General features: G+C 54.0%; 2 protein-coding genes across 2 annotated transcripts in view; both read left to right on the top strand.

Moving 5' to 3' along the window:
• RAB44 (RAB44, member RAS oncogene family) overlaps window positions 1–10,387 on the top strand; it is a 33,160-nt gene extending 22,773 nt beyond the window's left edge. The window contains exons 10-14 of the mRNA XM_053222878.1: window positions 3,404–3,485; window positions 4,669–4,783; window positions 5,849–5,950; window positions 8,154–8,230; window positions 10,160–10,387. Coding sequence (XP_053078853.1) covers window positions 3,404–3,485; window positions 4,669–4,783; window positions 5,849–5,950; window positions 8,154–8,230; window positions 10,160–10,250 — 467 coding nt within the window. The 3' untranslated portion in view covers window positions 10,251–10,387. The remainder of the gene's footprint in view (window positions 1–3,403; window positions 3,486–4,668; window positions 4,784–5,848; window positions 5,951–8,153; window positions 8,231–10,159) is intronic.
• A 4,093-nt stretch (window positions 10,388–14,480) lies between these two features.
• On the top strand, window positions 14,481–15,851 carry LOC106972755 (galanin receptor type 1-like). The gene has a single exon (XM_015069761.3). The coding sequence runs from the start codon at window positions 14,793–14,795 to the stop codon at window positions 15,849–15,851; it is 1,059 nt and encodes a 352-aa protein (XP_014925247.3). The 5' UTR covers window positions 14,481–14,792.
• The last annotated feature ends 2,232 nt before the right edge of the window (window positions 15,852–18,083 follow it).

Raw genomic sequence — 18,083 nt, 5'->3', positions numbered from 1 at the left:
TTTAACCCCTCTGAGCTCCCAAACCCTCATCTGCATATAATGGGGACAAGAGTGCTAACTTCCTAGAATGGTTGTAAGGGTTACTTCGGTCCGTACATGTCAAGTCTTAGAATAATATCTGGCATGTCATAAGTGCTCAATAAATAGTTTTTTTTATTATTATTAAGTTTTTTAAATGTTTTTTCTTTATTTTTGAGGGGGGGAGGGGCAGAGAGAGAGGGAGACAGAATCCGAAGCAGGCTCCAGGCTCCGAGCTGTCAGCACAGAGCCCGACGCGGGGCTCGAACCCACCAACTGCGAGATCATGACGTGAGCCAAAGTCTGGCGCTTAACTGACTGAACCACCCAGGCACCCCTGTTTTTATTGTTATTATTGTAAGTAAATATTTGATAATGTCTAATTCAGTGGCCCCTGCAAATGAAATGTCCCCAACCACAAAGACTCCTCTACCTAAAAACGTCAGGATATATGACCACTTGTCATCGTATAGAGCCACAGAAATGCAAGCTCAGGAATGAAGAGGAGACCCACTTAGGCACAAAGACGGGGGAGATCCGTGTGTTCGTGTCAGTCAGGGTGCAGGCTGTCTGGGGACCAGTGCCAGGCCAGTGAGTAAATGACAGCCTTCATGCACAAGAGGCTCTAAGACAAGTTCTCAAACTTTTTTCTAAGAATCCTAACCTGGGGAACCAGTTAAGAGTGCAGCGTCCTTGGGAGTAGGGAACTCATAGCAGGCCTGGTCTGATGTTGAGCGGGGTCACAGGGTCTGCAAGGCCACTGTTATTAATCACTAAGTTATTGGTGCCCAAGCCTGTCTTACATGCCTTATTCCTTACAGAAGCCCTCCCTGTATTAAATGATCTGCCTCCGTTATTATGTGATAAGAAGGTCCCACAGAATTCAATCAAGAAAAACACAGGTTGCAAAATTGTAAAAAGACAGGTCGAGCCTGCGCTCACTGCTAGGCAGCTTGGGAGTGTCTGAGATCCAGGTGGGTGAGACAAATCTGTCCCAGGGCCAGCTGCGGTTTGGTGCCCCCTGGTGGCTGCCATCCATCTGGCTTCATTATCCATGGGGACGATTCTGGCTTCCCCAGTCTTGAACATTTCCCCACTCAGCGTCACCTCTTCCATTCTCACCCCCTCTCAGAAGAACAGGGCTAGGTGGAGTCCCAGAGCCAGAGCCAAATGGGTTATATCTGAATGTGCATTTTCCATAGCCCCATTTTACAGATGAGGGAAACAGATCATTGAAGACCTGGTTAACTTTCCTGCCCTCGCTGGGGCCCAAAGTTCATAGCCATAGTCTCCTGCCTTCAAAGCACACGCCCTACCCTCTTCTGGGTCTTACCCTCTCCTGGGTTCAGCATTACTCTCTCCCTGGGGAGATTCCTTCGGAAAGAGGTCATTGTTATACTCTTAATGTAAATAGCAGATTCCTTGGGAAGGAGATCACTTCTATTCTTAACGGCATGTTTGGGGGACAGTATGGGGGCCGTATGGGTGGACTGAAGAGGGGGTGGACAGGGAGGTAGAACAGCGGGGGTAATGGGGGGGGGGTTATGAAAGAGTCGTTTGTAGGTTACATGGTGGGTATTTAAGCCGAAGCTGGATATTATCACCGGGGGTTGGATTAGACAATCTCGGAGGTTCCTGTAGACCCTGGGCTTCCTAAGACATTCAGGAAAGAGGGCAGTAAAGAGAAGTAAATGCTACAGACTTCTGCATCACCATTCTGCAGTCAGGTCTCCCAGGTGGTCACTTCCTGTGGAGAGCATGGGCAGTAGGGGGAGGGAGGTGGTCCGTGGTTTTGACTGCCTCCGGGGAGAGCAGCAGGTGTTCACGGAGGTCACCATAAGAGACGGAGGAAAGTCTCTACTAGCTCAGGGCTGATATGAGGAGGCACCCCTTTCCTGAGCTGGCCTGGGGCCTACAGTGGGCCCTGTAGGAAAGGGACAAAGAAGCCCCTCTCACTCACCCCCTACTCGGCCGGATTTCCTTGGGAAGTGGGGATTGGCAGGAAGGTGCACCCCAAACTTTCTACACTTCCCCGGGATTTCACTCTTACCTTCATATCTCCAGGGACAGAGAGGATCTGAAAGCATGACCACGGCAGGGGTGGACCTGGGAAATTTGAAGGGCTAGGGTTCAGGGAGATGAGAATAGTGATGAGGGGTGCCTGGGTGGCTCAGTTAAGCGTCCGACTTCAGCTCAGGTCATGATCTCACAGTTCGTGTGTTCGAGCCCCGCGTCAGGTTCTACGCTGACAGTGCAGAGCCTTTTTGGGATTCTCTCTCTCCCACTCTCTCTGACCCTCCCCTGCTCATGCGTGCTCTCTCTCAAAATAAATAAACAAACATTAAAAATAAAAAGAATAATGGTGAAAATGATCACCTCCCAAGAACCCCCTCCGGAAACTGGGCTGAACCTCAAACATAAGTCATTTAATTCTCCCAACCACTCTGCGATGTGCGTCCTTTTGTTTTATTTTAAAACCTTTTTTTTTTTTTAACAGATATTTATTTACTTAAGTGAGCTCTACACCCAACGTGGGGCTTGAACTCAAGACCCTGAGATCAAGAGCGGCGTGCTCTCCCAACTGAGCCAGCCAGGCACCCCGGTGCGGGTCATTTTAAATTGTCATCTTGCATGGGGCGCCTGGGTGGCTCAGTTGGTTAAGCGTCTGACTTCAGCTCAGGTCATGATCTCGCGGTCCGTGAGTTCAAGCCCCGCATCGGGCTCTGTTCTGACAGCTCAGAGCCTGGAGCCTGTTTCAGATTCTGTGTCTCCCTCTTTCTCTGACCCTCCCCTGTTCATGCTCTCTCTCTCTGTCTCAAAAATAAATAAACGTTAAAAAAATTTTTTTAAAAATGAATTGTCATCTTGCAGATGAGAAAGGGAGGCTCAGAGAGGTACAGTGACCTGCCTGGGGTCACAAAGCTAGCAGCTGAGGGCGGGCAGCTCACAGTCAGGCATCCCTGATCATTGCTCCTTCCGCCCTCCTAGGCTGTCTGTTTCTACCCTGCTGTCTGTTCCATAATTAGGAACGAAACAGGGAGTATTCTAAAAATAAAATAATGAAACTGGTTTTCTTGAGGGACCTGAGGAATAAACATTGCTGTACAGGTGGGAAGACAGATATGTTCACAGAGGTCGAAACAACGCAAGGTGCCTCGAACTGGCACTGACCACCAGGGTGTGGGAGTGCGGTGGGGGCAGTGAAGCCCACAGGCTAGGTGGTCAGGAGAGGCTTCTTGGCAGACGTGGGCCCTTGAGTACGGATGGGATCTGGAGAGCTGAGGGGAAGCCCGGCAGCCTGAGGTGCTGGTACCGGGGACAGGTCTTGGCTGGAAGCCCTGGATGGTAACTTAAAAGCGGACCTGATGCCCTCTGTGTGTCCTAGGTGTGGATTTTCGGGTCAAAACTCTGCTGGTGGACAACAAGCGCTTCGCGCTGCAGCTCTGGGACACGGCTGGCCAGGAGAGGTAACCGGCCCTGTCTGTAATCGTGGTGTCAGGGCCGCTGAGGTACAGCGGGGTGGAGGGCAGCCCTGACCCCGAAGAGTCTAACGTAGGCAAGAGGCAACCACGTGCATGAAAGGTATCCAGCCCCTAAGGATTTAGGAGGCTGGGGAAGGAGAGGTGAGTCAAGCCCCGGTGGGGTAGGTGACCCAAGGGCCCCTCGGCCTGACAGGGCAGCTGGCAGGGCCATCCCCGCATGGCCTGCAGGGACGGCTGCCCATCGCCTGTTCTGAAAACGCCAGCCTGCCCCTTTGCAGTTAGGCAGTAGCGATCGAAACTTAAAAGGCATATTTTCTGGGGAGCCTGGGCGCCTCGGCTGAGCGTCTAACTCTTGGTTTCGGCTCAGGCCATGATCCCAGGGTCGTGGGATCAAAGCCCACGTCCTCTCTCTTTCCCCCACTCTGTCCCCCTCCCCCGCTCATGCTATTTCTCTCTCTCTCTTTAAAAAAAAAAAAAAAAAAAAAGCCACATCTTCTTTGACCCAGCAGCTCTGCTTCCAGAAACTTACTCTGCTGATCAACTCATACATGACTGTAGTCTCGACACGTTCAAAACAACATCACTTATGTTGTGAAACACCGGGAATGACCAAAACGTCCGGAATGGTGGCCCAGCTGATTCTACCCAATATGTAGAATAGCATGAAGCCACAAAAGAGATTGAGCGTTCTCCCCGTGCACCCGTGGGGAGACACCTCCAAGACGTTTTACGAATTCAAAAAGCAAAGCTCAGATTACTGAGCATTAACGAATACAGTGAGGACTTTACACTGTGTTTACCATGTGTGTGCGTGTATGCACATATACAGTTGTGTGTGTTCATAAAATCCCTCTGGAAACTGCTAACCCTGGCTGCCCCCGGGGAGGGAGACTGAGTGGAGGCAGGATGGGGGTGGTGGCGGGGGGGGGGGGGGTGCGGTGTCAGACTTTTCACTGGGTGCTGGCTGGTACCTTTTGAAGTCTGAGCCATGAGAACCGTTACCTATTCAACGAGAACTACCCTGTGAGAAGGAAAACTCTGTTTGGGAAGCAATTAGAAGCAGGTGAGGCTCCTTGCCCCACTTTGCAGACGAAGTAGCTAAGGCCTGGAGAGGCCAGGGCATGGGGTCAGCCCCCCAGGCCTGGCCTCACGCAGACCGTCTGGGCAGGTACCACAGCGTGACTCGGCAGCTACTCCGAAAGGCTGATGGAGTGGTACTCATGTACGACGTCACCTCCCAGGAGAGCTTTGCCCACGTGCGCCACTGGCTGGACTGTCTCCAGGTGAGCCGATGGCTGCTGGGGTTGGCCCCAGTTTGGGGAACCAAGAGGGAACTTGCACCCTGCCCACACCCCCCCTTTCTCCCAGGATTACAAATGACACAGCAGACTCGTGGGTGATGTGACCCACTGAGGGCAGGTGGCTGGATGGGCCGGGGGCATCGTCACACAAAGAAACCACAACCACATAGTACCGCCTCCAAAACAAACTACTTCCTTTATCTTATGAACGTTTCTTTCCTATATGCAGTAGCTTGGGGGTGTCTTCTTAACACCTGGGAATAATGCAAGTGTAGCGACACTCTAAGTGATAAGTCGTCCGTCCACCCGTCTCTAGTTCTCGCCCCGTGCGCTTAGTTGACAGGTACATACTGAAATTCTGCAGCATGGGCTAGCACCGCAGAGGGGTGTGAAGGAAGACGTGTTGTCTTCTCTGTGGGAGTTTCTAGTCTAGTTGAAGAGAAGCCAACGAAGCAGGATAAGGTGATATATGAAGGAGGCTGGGCTCTGGGTCTGACAGGACCTAGGTGTGAATCCCAACTACCCTGCCCCAACTCTGTGACCTTGGACACGTGACTCAGCTTCTCCGAACTTCGATTTTCCAGCTTCTCTCAGACAGTTGTTAGGATTAACTGACATCATTGCCTTTAGCACAATGCTGGGTATATAGTAAGCACTCAGTAAACAGAAGCTTAGCAGCAGTAGTAGTAGTCATGAAACCACTAGGAAATGAGCCAAGCCGGCCTGTGTAATCAAGCACCGGGCTGTTCAGCACAGGCAGGAAGAGAAGGGCATGGGCGGGAACAATCCTGGAAGACCTGCTATGGGAGGCACTTTTGAGGCTGGCCTCGGAAAATGGCTGACAAGTTGGTAGGCAGAGAGGAGGGGCTGACTCACTGTCGACCGAAGGGTGTGGAGTGGGTGTGACCCAGAAAGGCGGTCATGGGGGGGGGGGGGCAGGGTGTGCTTAGTCAGCTCCCTGGAGGGCGGGGCCGCGTCCACCCAGGGCCTGGCACAGCATAGCAGACACCCAGCACGTGTGGCTGAGGGAATGTGTTCCGTGTGCAGGACTCAGGGTCCGATGGGGTGGTCGTGCTTCTCCTGGGAAACAAGATGGACTGTGAGGAGAAACGGCAGGTGCCCACCGAGGCCGGGCAGCAGCTGGCCCAGGTGAGCACCCGGGCATCAGGCCCTCACCCAGCCTGGACTGGGCAGACCCCTCCCTGGAGGTTAGTGGACGGGTCACCCCGGCCTGGCTAACCGAGAAGGACCCGTTGCCCGTTCCTGCCCCTGCCCCTGCCCTGCCAAAGGCCGGGTCACAGCGGACAGCGGCCTGGCCCCCTCTATTTCTGACCTACCCTGTTCTTGGGCCCAAACGCGAAGCTGTGATGGTGGGCGTGACATTGACCCTCACGTTGAACTAGCACTTCCCCACACAGCATTCTGACCCCCACAAAATTATCTTCCGAGCAAAGAAAGGTTTTAAAAGCTTCACTTAAAATTCCCAATCAAATCTTACTTTTCTCTCTGGTCTCTAATTAACATAGCATTCCTTCTAATTTATTCTATCTTACGACTCAAATTCTTCTCTGGCGAGAGCGCATCAAAAGCCCCACCACCAGGCAGTGGATACTATTTATTTACGAATAGAATTTGGCCACATTCCAGAAACTCTGGAGAATAATAGAGACGGAAAAAAGAGCCCACCCCTTGCCCCACCTCTGCTACAACCCCTCTTGGCATTTCCATATTGTATTTCCTTCCCCTTCTCTTTTCTCGTAATCATGAGGTCATCACTGTGGCTCCTGGTTGGCGGGAATGTTTCCCTCTTAAATGTAGTGGCTCATCTCTTTGACGTGGTAATTCCTCCTCTGGCAATTCATCCTGAGGAAAGAATCAGAAATAATAATCCCTAAGAGAATAGAGTAATGGATACCCGCGTGTAATGTATAATCAAGAATGTTTACGTGAGGATGTTATTTACAGTATTATTTATAAGAACAGACATTTGGCAGGGGGTGGTGGTCAAATTGTGGAGGTTCATGGGAGAGGCTAGCATTTGCCATTAAGAATCCCGTCCCAGAAAAAATATTTGAGGGTGTGGAGGAAATGCTTACAATGTAACGAGAAGTCAAAAGAACAGCTGGTCGTCTGAATCCTGCGAGGTTGCTGATATTTGACCAGGGCCCCGTCAAACTAGCCATTGCATATGCTTTAATCCGACAGTACAATGACCTTGAGCCCACCCTACCCCAAAGGGTTATATAAAACAGAGCGAGGGGCGCCTGGGTGGCGCAGTCGGTTAAGCGTCTGACTTCGGCTCAGGTCATGATCTCGCGCTCCGTGAGTTCGAGCCCCGCGTCGGGCTCTGGGCTGACGGCTCAGAGCCTGGAGCCTGCTTCGGATTCTGTGTCTCCCTCTCTCTCTGCCCCTCCCCTGTTCATGCTCCGTCTCTCTCTGTCTCAAAAATAAACAATAAAAAAATAAAAAATAAAACAGAACAAAAAGATATATATCAAACACTAACAGGAGTGGTTTATATTTTGCACCTATACATTTTTAGAAACGTTTATTCATTTTTGAGAGAGAGAGTGTGAGCAGGGGAAGGGCAGAGAGGGAGTGGGACAGAGGATCCCAAGTGGGCTCTGTGCGAGCGGCAGGGAGCCCGATGTGGGGCTTGAGCTCACGAACCATGATCATGACCTGAGCCAAAGTCAGACGCCCGACCGACTGAGCCACCCAGGCGCCCCTGCACTTACACTTTTTGAATGCTGTATTTTCCAGTATTTCCCCCAGTTGAATATTTTTGAAATAAAAAACCCCACACAACTAATGGTTTCAAATGCCCCCGGAGGGGGGCACTGGGGTGGCTCAGTTGGTTGACCGTCTGACTTCAGCTCAGGTCGTGGCTTCGCTGTTCCTGGGTTTGGGCCCCTGCACTGACAGCTCAGAGCCTGGAGCCTGCTTCACATTCTGTGTCTCCCTCTCTCTCTGCCCCTTCCCTGCTCGTGCTGTGTCTCTCTCTGTCTCAAGAATAAATAAACGTTAAAAAAAAAATTAAAAAAAAAAATATATCCCCAGGGACATTTCTCCAAGTTGGGACACGGGCTTTCCACCATTGCTCTGTGGGCTCTGGAATGTTTCCGGGGTGGCATCTTTAGCATGGTGGCTGGCCAGGGTGGAGAGGGCCAGTGGGCAGGACCAGGGCTGGGACCAGTGGCCGCACGGAGAAGGGGCTGCCTCGCTTGTTATGGTTGGCCTAGGGACGTACTGGGTGGGACTCTGTCTGATGGCCAGGGCTTTGGCGGTGGGGGCGGCCACCAGGATGCTCAGTGTGCTCCCCGAGGGCACCCATACCCCTGTCTGTCTGCAGGAGCTGGGAGTTTCCTTTGGGGAGTGCAGCGCCGCCCTAGGTCACAACATCCAGGAGTCCATGATGAACCTGGCCCGGTGAGTGCCACCCCGCCCCTCCCCACCCCGAGAGCCTCCTGGGCAGCCTCCAGACCCCTCCTGAGGGAGGGAAGGCCCACTCTGAGGAAGCACTGCGACAACACAGGGCTCACACTCTGGGGAAGGACAGAGAGCACTGTGCAGAGAGTCCGAAGCCAGTTCTACCAACGCCGTTGACTGCATCACCTCCTAAAAGTCTCACGTGCCCTGTCTGAGCCTCGGCTTTCTCCTCTGTGCAGTGTGGTGGGACAGAGAGAGTCACTTTCCTGCTCCCAGCCTTCTAGTAACTCCCACTAGATTTAGAATAAAATCCCAATGCCTTGCAGTGGCCTTCCTCATCTCCCCTGTCCCTGCGTGCGTGTGTACGTGCACACTCACTCAGCTCCAGCTGTTTAGGGGGGGACCCTCCCTGACCACTCCCCATCCCACCACTATTCTGGATCCCTGTCCTCTGTTTGTGTCTTTCAAAGCCCTTCTTGGGGCGCCTGGGTGACTCAGTCAGTGAAGCATCCAACTCTTGATTTTGGCTCAGGTGGTGATCTCACGGTTTGGGAGTTCGGGCCCCGCGTCGGGCTCTGCACTGACAGCGGGGAGCCTGCTTGGGGTTCTCTTTCTCTCCCCTTCTCTCTGCCCCTCCTCCTCCCTGGCTTGTGCTCTCGTCTCTCTCAAACAAACTTTAAAAAAAAAAAAACCTTCCTGGGGAGCCTGGGTGGCTCAGTCGGTTAAGCGGCCAACTTCAGCTCAGGTCACAATCTCACAGTCCGTGAGTTCGAGCCCCGCATCGGGCTCTGTGCTGACCGCTCAGAGCCTGGAGCCTGTTTCAGATTCTGTGTCTCCCTCTCTCTCTGACCCTCCTCCGTTCATGCTCTGTCTCTCTCTGTCTCAAAAATAAATAAACATTAAAATTTTTTTTGAAAAAACAAACAAAACCAAACAAAACCCCTTCTTGACAAATCGTAATCACAGGTGCATTTGTCTGCTTCCTTGTTGCTGTCGGCCTCCTGCACCAGACTGTAGCTCCAGGAGGGCAGGGCCGCGTCTGTTTTGTTCAGCCCCTCCCTCCACACCCAGGGCCCAGCACATACTAGGTGCCCAAGAAATGAATGAAATGGGTAAGGCAGACGGGGTACTAGGCCAGATGATCTGGAAGGCCCTTCTCTGACAAAGCAACCAGGGCGAGCTTGCCAAACCACGCACCCGATCACACTGTGATGGTCTCTGATCCAAAACTGCTCAACAGATTCCCTCCGCTGTAGAACAGAAGCCCGGGTTCCTGAATGTGGTTTCCAGGCCCCTGGGGGCCCTGACCCCCTGTTGCCTACAAGGCTTCTTTCTGGGCCGGTCAGTCTTTAGGCTTTGGGAGTTAGCACAGTGGTCCCCACACAATAAATATAATCTGAGCAAGTGAATGAACCAACGAGCTTCTTTTATTTCCCCAATCCCCAGCTATCTTTTGACACTGAGCCTTTGCCCCCTGCCTGGAATGCACCCTGCTTTTCTGCTAGTGAACCCTTGTACTCTGCTGGGTCTCAGCTCTGACGCTGCCTCCTTCCTCCGTAAATCCCTGGAGAACCTGGTGTGAGGTCCCTCGGCGTGCTTCCCCATTCCTGGGTTCTGACAGCCCCTTCTCCTCTCTGTCTCCCTTACCACTCAAGGCAAGGACATGCCGGCTTCACTGTCCCATTCAGAGTCCCTTGCACCAAGCCTGGCACACAGTAGTCTGGAAAGGATGCCAGGAAAGAGAGGGCAAAAGTCTCCATAGCCCCATTTTTCCGGTGCCGTGTGGAATGCAGGACAGGAACAGAGCAGGGGGGGAAGAGAGGTAGCTCAGGGGATGCAATCCCCCAGCCCCACAGCTGCACCCGCAGGTCCCTCCCTACTGCCCCGGCAAGGTGAGACAGAGGACTGATGTCTGGCGTCGTCACACAGGTCACTCAAGATGCAGGAAGACCATCTGAAGGACTCCCTGGTGGAGGTGGCCCCCAAGAGGCCATCCAAGAGCTCTGTCTGCTGCTTCTGACCATCTGGCCCAGCCAGGACAGGACGGCACCCCTCGGGTTTCCTGTTCCTCGGCTCCTGTCCCACCTGCCTGGACACAGCAATGACAGAGACGGCCAGCTCGGATGTTCAGGAAAACCCCTCCTCCGGTCAGGACTCGGATCCCAGGGTAGGGCTGTACTAACGCTGCCCTTTGCACTCTGAAGAAGGACTTTGCTGAGGTGATGGTGGTGAAAACTCTTTAAAGAAAGGAAAAATCTAGAAAAATGAATGAAGGAAAGCACACCACATTCTTGGGCACACATCTCTGGGTGGTAATATTGCAGGGTGAATGTGCGGAGGTGTCATTTCCCTTTTTATATGTATTTGTATTTCCAGATCTTCTGCAATGATTCGGTGTTCTTGATATAATCAAAATGAAAAATAAACGCTAAGGAGAGGGAGAGAAACTTCCCTGGGAGCTTGCTTCGGGGCTGATTGCTAACGGATACAGCCTGTTAATGACAAAATACTCTTTATTCAAGCAGTCCCCCTGTTTCGTGCCTGACAAAGCTGGTGAACCTTGTCCCATTCACCCCTGTTTGCAAGCATGGAGTTCCTTCCGAGCAGAATCTGAGTCTGGGGAAAGAGCAATGTTCTGATGGCCCCTGACAAGCCCTGTTCCTCCTGTCTCCTGTCCCCCCCTCCCCCACTTCCTTTGCCCCAGACCTGACTCTAAGGGGTCGCATTCAAAGGTCACCTGCTCTAATGCCAAGATGTGCCCTGGTGCAGCTCTCTGCCCTCAGTCGTCAGTCTCCGGGTGCTCTCGAGGTCCAGCTGGGGTGTGGCTGGTGGGGCCTGGGGAGCAGCAGAGACACTGGCCGCGGGTCACTCGTGGGCTCCTCTTTGGAGCTTTTGCAGGGATTCCCAGAACTGCACAACATTTGCCTCCTGAAAGGTACAGCCCCCCCTGCCGGGCTGCGGTCTCCCGTGCCCTTAAGGAGCTTGTTTCGAGAATCTTAGGGAGACGGCCCCTCAGTGTTGGACTATCTCCCGTCACGTAGGTTTGTCGTGATTGTTGTCCCCGTCATCTTGCCGCTAACCGCAACGACACCCACCATGTCCTGCAGGCCAGCGTGTGCAGGATGCAAGGTGCGTAATGATAACTTCGTGATCCTTCAATCCTGGTGAATTCCCCAGCTGAATCCAAGGAAACCCCGGTTCCGTGGGGGAGACAAGCAGAGACAGTTCCAAGAGAAAGAGGTACAGAGCAAGAGACTGCAGGAGAGGAAGGGAGGGTGGGAGGTGGAAGACAGAGCTTGCCTACAGGTCGAATCAGTCTCTGATCTTGGCCCCCATCCCTCTGCTCGGTTCTGAAAGGGATGCCTCCACAGCAGTGAGCTCTCTGTCAATAGAGGCATACAAGTGGCAGTTGGGTGACCCTTGACAAGAGGCAAGATGGAAAAGGTTCAGGCATCCGAAGCCACCAAAGGTTGGATCCAATGCCTTTAACGGACCCCATTCAACCTCTAGACAACATGCAGGATGACTTTGTGATCTAGGCCGTTCTCTCCCTGGCCCCTCTTATGGATTCTTTTTTATCCCCGATCTCTTCTCCCTTCCTGGATCCTCTCCGTCAGCCCACAAGTGTCTCCCTGCTCTGAGAAGTTTCTAGATTGTAGTAGGTTCCAAGACAGACAGACAGACAGGGAGAGGTGGGCTGGAGAGAGTGATGTGTGCCCATGGATGAGGGTGGGAGGCAGGTCTTGCTGTTGCTAATGGCTCTCTCTGGGGCCTGGGGACCTGGCAGGCACCAACGTCTCTGTCCGGTAGGCCAGCGAGTTAATGAGGCAGGTAAGCAGGGTGTGATTCCTGGGGGAGCCAGGAGAGCGGATAGAGCCCCTGTCCTCTGGGGGACCCCGTACAGAAATAGCCCCCAGGCCTGCCCCTTTCATCTCAGCTCTGCGCCCGCTAGAGGCAGCCAGCTCAGGTTCCCTAGAGGTGGGGTGCCAGAAGGGACCACACACCTGCCCAGAACCTTCTCTTGGCTTTCTCTGGCTAGGTCCAGCTTCTGTGCCGAGCAGGGCTGTGGAGGGGCTGCCAGCCTTTCCTGGTGTCAGAGGGCTCCGGGTCAGCAAGCAGGGCCCAGGAACCTCAGAGCAGCACGAGGCAGGTAAGGAGAGCAGGAGGAGGGGCTCAAGGTAGATTTCAGAGGGAGCATCCAGGCAAGTGGTGAGTTCCCAGGGCACGTCCGCCAAGCAGGCGCTGGTCACAACTTAGCTTGAGGCTGGTTAGGAAAAGGAGGGTGAGGGCGCCTGGGGTGACTCAGTCCGGGAAGCGTCAGGCTTCAGCTCAGGTCATGATCTTGCGGTTCATGGTTCGAGCCCCGCGTCAGGCTCTGTGACAGCTCAGAGCCTGGAGCCTGCTTCGGATTCTCTATCTCCTCTCTCTGCCCCTCCCTCGCTCTTTCTCTCTCTCTCAAAAATAAATATTTAAACAATTTTTTTAAAAAAGAAAAGGAGGGTGGGACTGGGCTGATGGGGCTCAGGTGGTGGAGGGAGAAGGGGAGGGCAGGGGGACAAACTGGAGTGTGGACAGAGGTGTCAGGGAAGAGATTTTTGGAACGGTGGGTGGGCAGGAACAGAACAGGCATCATTTGCAAAGCTCCTACTTCGCGCCAGGCACTGTTCCGAGCACTTAGCTTGTATCACCCCATTCAACCCTCACATCAGCCCTGTGAGATGAGGCTTGTGATTATCCCCACTTCACAGCTAAGGAAAATGCGGCACAGAGGATGAGTCGCTTTCCGCAGCCACACGGCTAGCAGGTGGTGCAGGGGGCGTTTGAACCCGGGCTCTGGCGGCCACAAGCGTCGCCATGAAGTTACGGAGCTTCTCCTAGGAAGGTACGGACGCTTAGGTGGAGCCGGGGCTGGGGCCCTGGACCCTTTCTTTCCCTCCCCTCGTCTCCACTTCTGTCATTGGCAGCAGGCCTGGGCCGGGGGAATGAAGAAAGGGAAGACAGGGCAGTTAGGGACTGAGGCTGGTCCCTCGGTTCCTCCCTCACCCACAGTTCCTGGAAGGAGCCTGAGACCTTGCAGTGGCGTGGTATTGGAGGCAGAATGCACACAGGCCCCCCTGAGGTCTCCTCTCGGCTGCCCTCGGGCCCCAGAGGCCAAGCAAGTCCCCCAGGCAGGGCTCTGCTGCAGGGGTTCAGGGGACCCCCGGCTCCGAGCCAGAGAGGGGTCTCTCCAGACTCCCCCTGCCTCCAGTGTAGGAGAAAAGGGGAAGGAAAGTAGAATCAGGACCCCACGGAGCTGTCACGTTTGCTGCTGGATCCCTAGAAGCTGGTTCAGGGCATAGACTCAGGACATATTTATTGGGTTAATGGGCAAGTCTCTTCCCAAGAAAGCTAGGGATCCCGGCCTGATCCGCACGGTGGCAGGTGCAGACAGGAGTCCCCCTGGGCTGACTCTGGGATGTCTAGACTCCGTTTCCCAGCCTGGTTCCGGGGGCCCCCCATGTTCTCAGCATGTAGGACGCAGTGAGGGGGAGAAGATCCGACACCTGGGGAGCAGTGCCTCCCCCCACCCCCACCGGGTGCCCAGCACAGCCATAGAAAGGCGGTCGTTCCCAAGCTGGTCCGCCCCGTAGAGTCATCTGGAATCTTTCAAAAAAGCCCACATCAATGAAATCTTGTCACTGGGACCCACGCATTAGTATTTTTGAAACTCCTCAGGTGATCCCCATGCACAGACAAGCTTGGGAACCGCTGGCAGGGACTTCACACCTTCTCTAAGCCCTTCCATATGCACTTTCTTACTTGAACCTCGAATTAAAATCTGTTTCACAGGCAGGCAAGGTTTTGTTTACAAATATATATGCGCGTGCGTGCACGCACGCATGCACGTGCATATACATAGACACACACACACCCCCCAAATTCGTTTTGCACTCCCTGCAGAAATTTTATTTATTCATATTTTTAAAGTTTATTTATTTATTTTGAGAAAGAAAGAGAGAGAGCCTGAGCAGGAGAGAGGCAGAGAGAGCGGGGTGGGGTGGGGGTGGTGGGGGGAGGGGGAGAGAGAGAGAGAGAGAGAGAGAATCCCAAGCAGGCTCCATGCTGTCAGCGCAGAGCCCGGTGTGGGGCTTGAACTCATGAACTGTGAGATCACGACCTCAGCCGAAACCGAGAGTCGGATGCTTAACCGACTGAGCCACCCAGGTGCCCCATCCCTGCAGAAGTTTTAGAAATAAAGAAGTTAAAAAGAGGAGCATGAAAATTACCCTTTTGTAACAGTTACTGTTGACATCGGTTTTATCTTATTTCCTTCTCTACAGTTGAGGAAACTGAGGTAGGGAAACATTAGGTAACTTCCCAAAGTCACGGAGCTACAGCGTAGCAGAGTCGGGACTTGAGCCCACGGTGTAGACCGAGCCCGTCCCATCAGGCTGTTGTGAGGTCTCAGGGGGCCGATGCATGCCAAGGGGGCCCCCTGGATGCAGGGCTCTGGGAAAGGAGGGGCGCTCAGCAGGGGAAGAGGCCGGTTTCTACACTGTCCTTGTGTGTGTGGAGCAGGAGGATGGAGCCTAGGCCGGAACCCAACGCCACGTTCACCTCCGGGCTCACAGCCACACCTGAGCAACTGCTCCGTCTCATCTTTGCCGGAGTCTGCGGCCTCATCCTGCTGGTGGGGCTGGTGGCCAATGGGCTCATGCTGGTGGTGGTGGGCCGGGCCTCAGGCGCCCCCCGTCCGCTCCTCGCCCTGACCAACAGCCTCATGGTGAACATCACGCTGTCCGACCTGCTCTTCCTGGCCTGCGTGGTGCCCGTGCTGCTGCTCAGCTTCCTGCGGCCCCACTGGTGGCTGGGCCCCGTCCTCTGCACTGCCAGCCAGGCCACCAACAACGCCACCATGTTCTGTACCTTCTACAGCATGGTGGCCACGGCTCTTCTGCGCCACGTGGCCGTGGCCTGGCCCGACGTGGCCCTCCCGTCTGGCTGGGGCGCCCGCCTGCTGCTCTGTGGGGCCGCGTGGGTCCTGGGCCTCACTGCATCATTGCCTACCTGGCTGTTCCAGAGGGTGGTCGTGGAGGGGGGGGCCGTGGGGGCCCCGGCCTGCCTCTTGCTCCTGAGCCCTGCCCAGGCCTCCTGCTACTTCAGCCTGCTGGGAGCCCTGGCCTTCCTGCCTTGTACGCTGGGGCTGGGCTGCTCTTTCGGCCACGTGGGCTGGCTCCTGCGGACACGGCCCCGTGGCCCCAGCGGGGAGAGCGTCCGGGAGCACCAGGAGAATGCAGGGCTCATCCTTGTGGTGCTGGTGGTCTTCGTGCTGATGTGGGGGCCCTGCTCTGTGCTGGGCTACGTGGCAGCCGTGGGCGGCCTGCCTGCCACGCCGGTGGCTTTCGTGGCGTCCAGCCTCTGCACCATCCTGGCCTATTCCAACTGTGCCGTCAGCCCCATCCTCTGCTTCTACCTCTCCCGTCCCTTCCGGGCAGGGCTCAGGGACCTCTTCTGCAGGCCAAGGGCAGCCAGGCACCCTGGGGGTGTGGGCGGGGCCGGTATGGTGATGGAGAGCATCCAGCCTGGCCTCCACCCAGGTCCCGGGAGGCCTCTGGGGTCTGGCGAGGGTCTGAGAAGATAGGCTGACGGGAGGGCTGAGAGTCAAGAGAGATGGGAAGACCCTTAGCGACGTTAGAGCCGGTCCCCTCCATTTTACCAGTGGGACCCTGAGATCCAGAGAGGGCAGGTGGCCCAGCAAAGGTGAGACAGCAACCAAAATGGCAACTAGGTTGATGCTCCCATTCCACCTTGGGACTCAGATACCTGTAGGCTCTACTACTTTCTAGTGGTGTGACCCTGAACAAGTCCCTTAACCTCTCCATGGCTCCGTCTTCTCATCTGGAAAGTGGGATAATGGTAGCACCTTCTTCACAGGGTTGTTATAAAGATACTCGTAACACACATAGAGCGCTCAGAACACCTGCTGCTTCATAAGTGCATATGAGTGTTGGTCATCGCGATTATTATCATCATCATTTTATTTTTATTAATTCAGGGGCACTTGAGGGGAGTGGACAAGAGATCGGTAAAGGGACTTCCAAAGGCAGAAGTGTGGAGGGGAATGACCTGGGGAAGGACGGTCCAGGGTCCTTAATCCTGAGGGCCTGTGGAGCAAATAGGGGTGAGGAGGGAAGACAGCTGCACCCGGGGTGGGAGCCCAGAGTCCAGGAGAGCCTTTCAGCTGCCTCTCCCTCCTCTGCCTGCCCTCTCCTAGCTCAGTCACACACACCTCTCAGCCCCACGAGGGAACACAAAGTCAACCTTTGTGCCGTGACTTTCTGAACGCCCTCCTTTCTTCTCTGTGGTTTCCTTCCGCTCTCCAGAGAAATGAAAGGTCCCCACCTCTCCTACCCAACCTCCTCTGAGAAGCTCCCGAACTCCATGCCCTGCCTCTGGCCTCCTGGTAGCAGGCCTCAGTCTTCTGTGTTAGTGGTGGAACCAGGGAGGTGATCTCTACTTAAAGTCCTAAGACAGAATGTTCAACGTTTTCTGCTTGGTAACAGTGTTACAGCTAAACACACACACACACTCTCTCTCTCTCTCTCTCTCTGACTCCATGGTCAAAAAGCTTTGGAAACACCGGATTGAACCAAGTTAATCTGGTCTCTTTGCTGCAGGACTTATCAGAGCCTTGAATGCTCCAAAGGCCACTGGGATTCTCTGAGGGGGGCTCAGAGTAGGCAGTTCCCGAAAATCCATGCCAAAAAAACAATGTTTCATGGGCCATACCTTGAGAAATAACCCAGGAGAGAAGCTACAGTGTCAAGCTCAGTAAAGATGCACTTGGCCCCTCTTGGGCGGTGGCTCTGAGACTTGATTCCCCTGCCAGGTGGGCATCTCTGCTTGACGCTTTCCCGCAGACGTCCAAGGTGAGGCAAAATGGGTCACTGGTTATGGGAACTTCCCTCTTCCCAAGCTATGACCCCACCCGGTACCCACTCCAAGCACATCGGAATGCAAGTCAGAGGGTGATCTAATTATAGGGACAGCCATGAATCAGCTCTAATTTACTATAAAATCATAAGAAGTAAGTAAGTCCCCAACTTTGGTATAATTAGTCCCAAATTTCTTGTGATGTGCAGATTGGGAATGGCTGGCTGGAGGGCTAATCCGAGAGCGAGCCTGCCCAGAGGAGGGGAGAAGTCCCCTTTCCCTGCGATCCTGGGCTCTGATGGCCACAGGGGTTGATAGATGAAGAGGGACACGGAGGGCAGGGGCTGCCCTCTGAGGGTACAACTGTGTGTGAATCAGTGTTTCCAAACTTGAGCAGGGCCTGGCGTGAGTGCTAGGTAAATACTTGTTGAGGGATGAGTCAGTGGGTGATCAAATGTAATAAACTGACCCACCTGTTTTTGAGAATAATCTGATCATGTTATTCACCTCTCTCACCTCCTGACTCCATTTCACTCAAGAGTAATGCTAAAGCCCTAACCACGGCCCACAAGGCCCTATGCACTCTGGATTCTTCACCCCCCTGATCTCACCTCCTGAACTATCTCCCCACTTAATACAGTTCCAATCACACAAGCCTCCCTGCTGTCCTTCACATGAAGTATGCTCCTGCCTCAGGGCCTTTGCACTTGCTGTTCCTTCTACTTGGCCTTGGATACCATCGTGCCTCCTTCTCTCATTTCCTTAGGGCTCATTTCAACCTTCACTTCCTCAGACAGGCTCTCCCTAACCACCTCATTAAAATATCACCCTGTCCCTCTCTAGCCCCTTATTTTCTGTTATTTGTCTTTGTGACTCTTACCACCACCTGAAATTAAGTTATCTACCTATTTAAGTGCTTACTGGGTTTTCCTGTCTTATT

This window comes from Acinonyx jubatus, chromosome B2 (assembly GCF_027475565.1).
Source record: "Acinonyx jubatus isolate Ajub_Pintada_27869175 chromosome B2, VMU_Ajub_asm_v1.0, whole genome shotgun sequence".
Classification (NCBI taxonomy): domain Eukaryota; kingdom Metazoa; phylum Chordata; class Mammalia; order Carnivora; family Felidae; genus Acinonyx; species Acinonyx jubatus.
Note: the sequence above shows the minus strand (reverse complement) of the source record. Positions and strands in the feature narration are given on the sequence as shown.

Coding starts and splice junctions, on each gene's coding strand:
- LOC106972755 (XM_015069761.3), top strand. CDS start 14,793: ATGGAGCCTAGGCCGGAACCCAACGCCACGTTCACCTCCGGGCTCACA.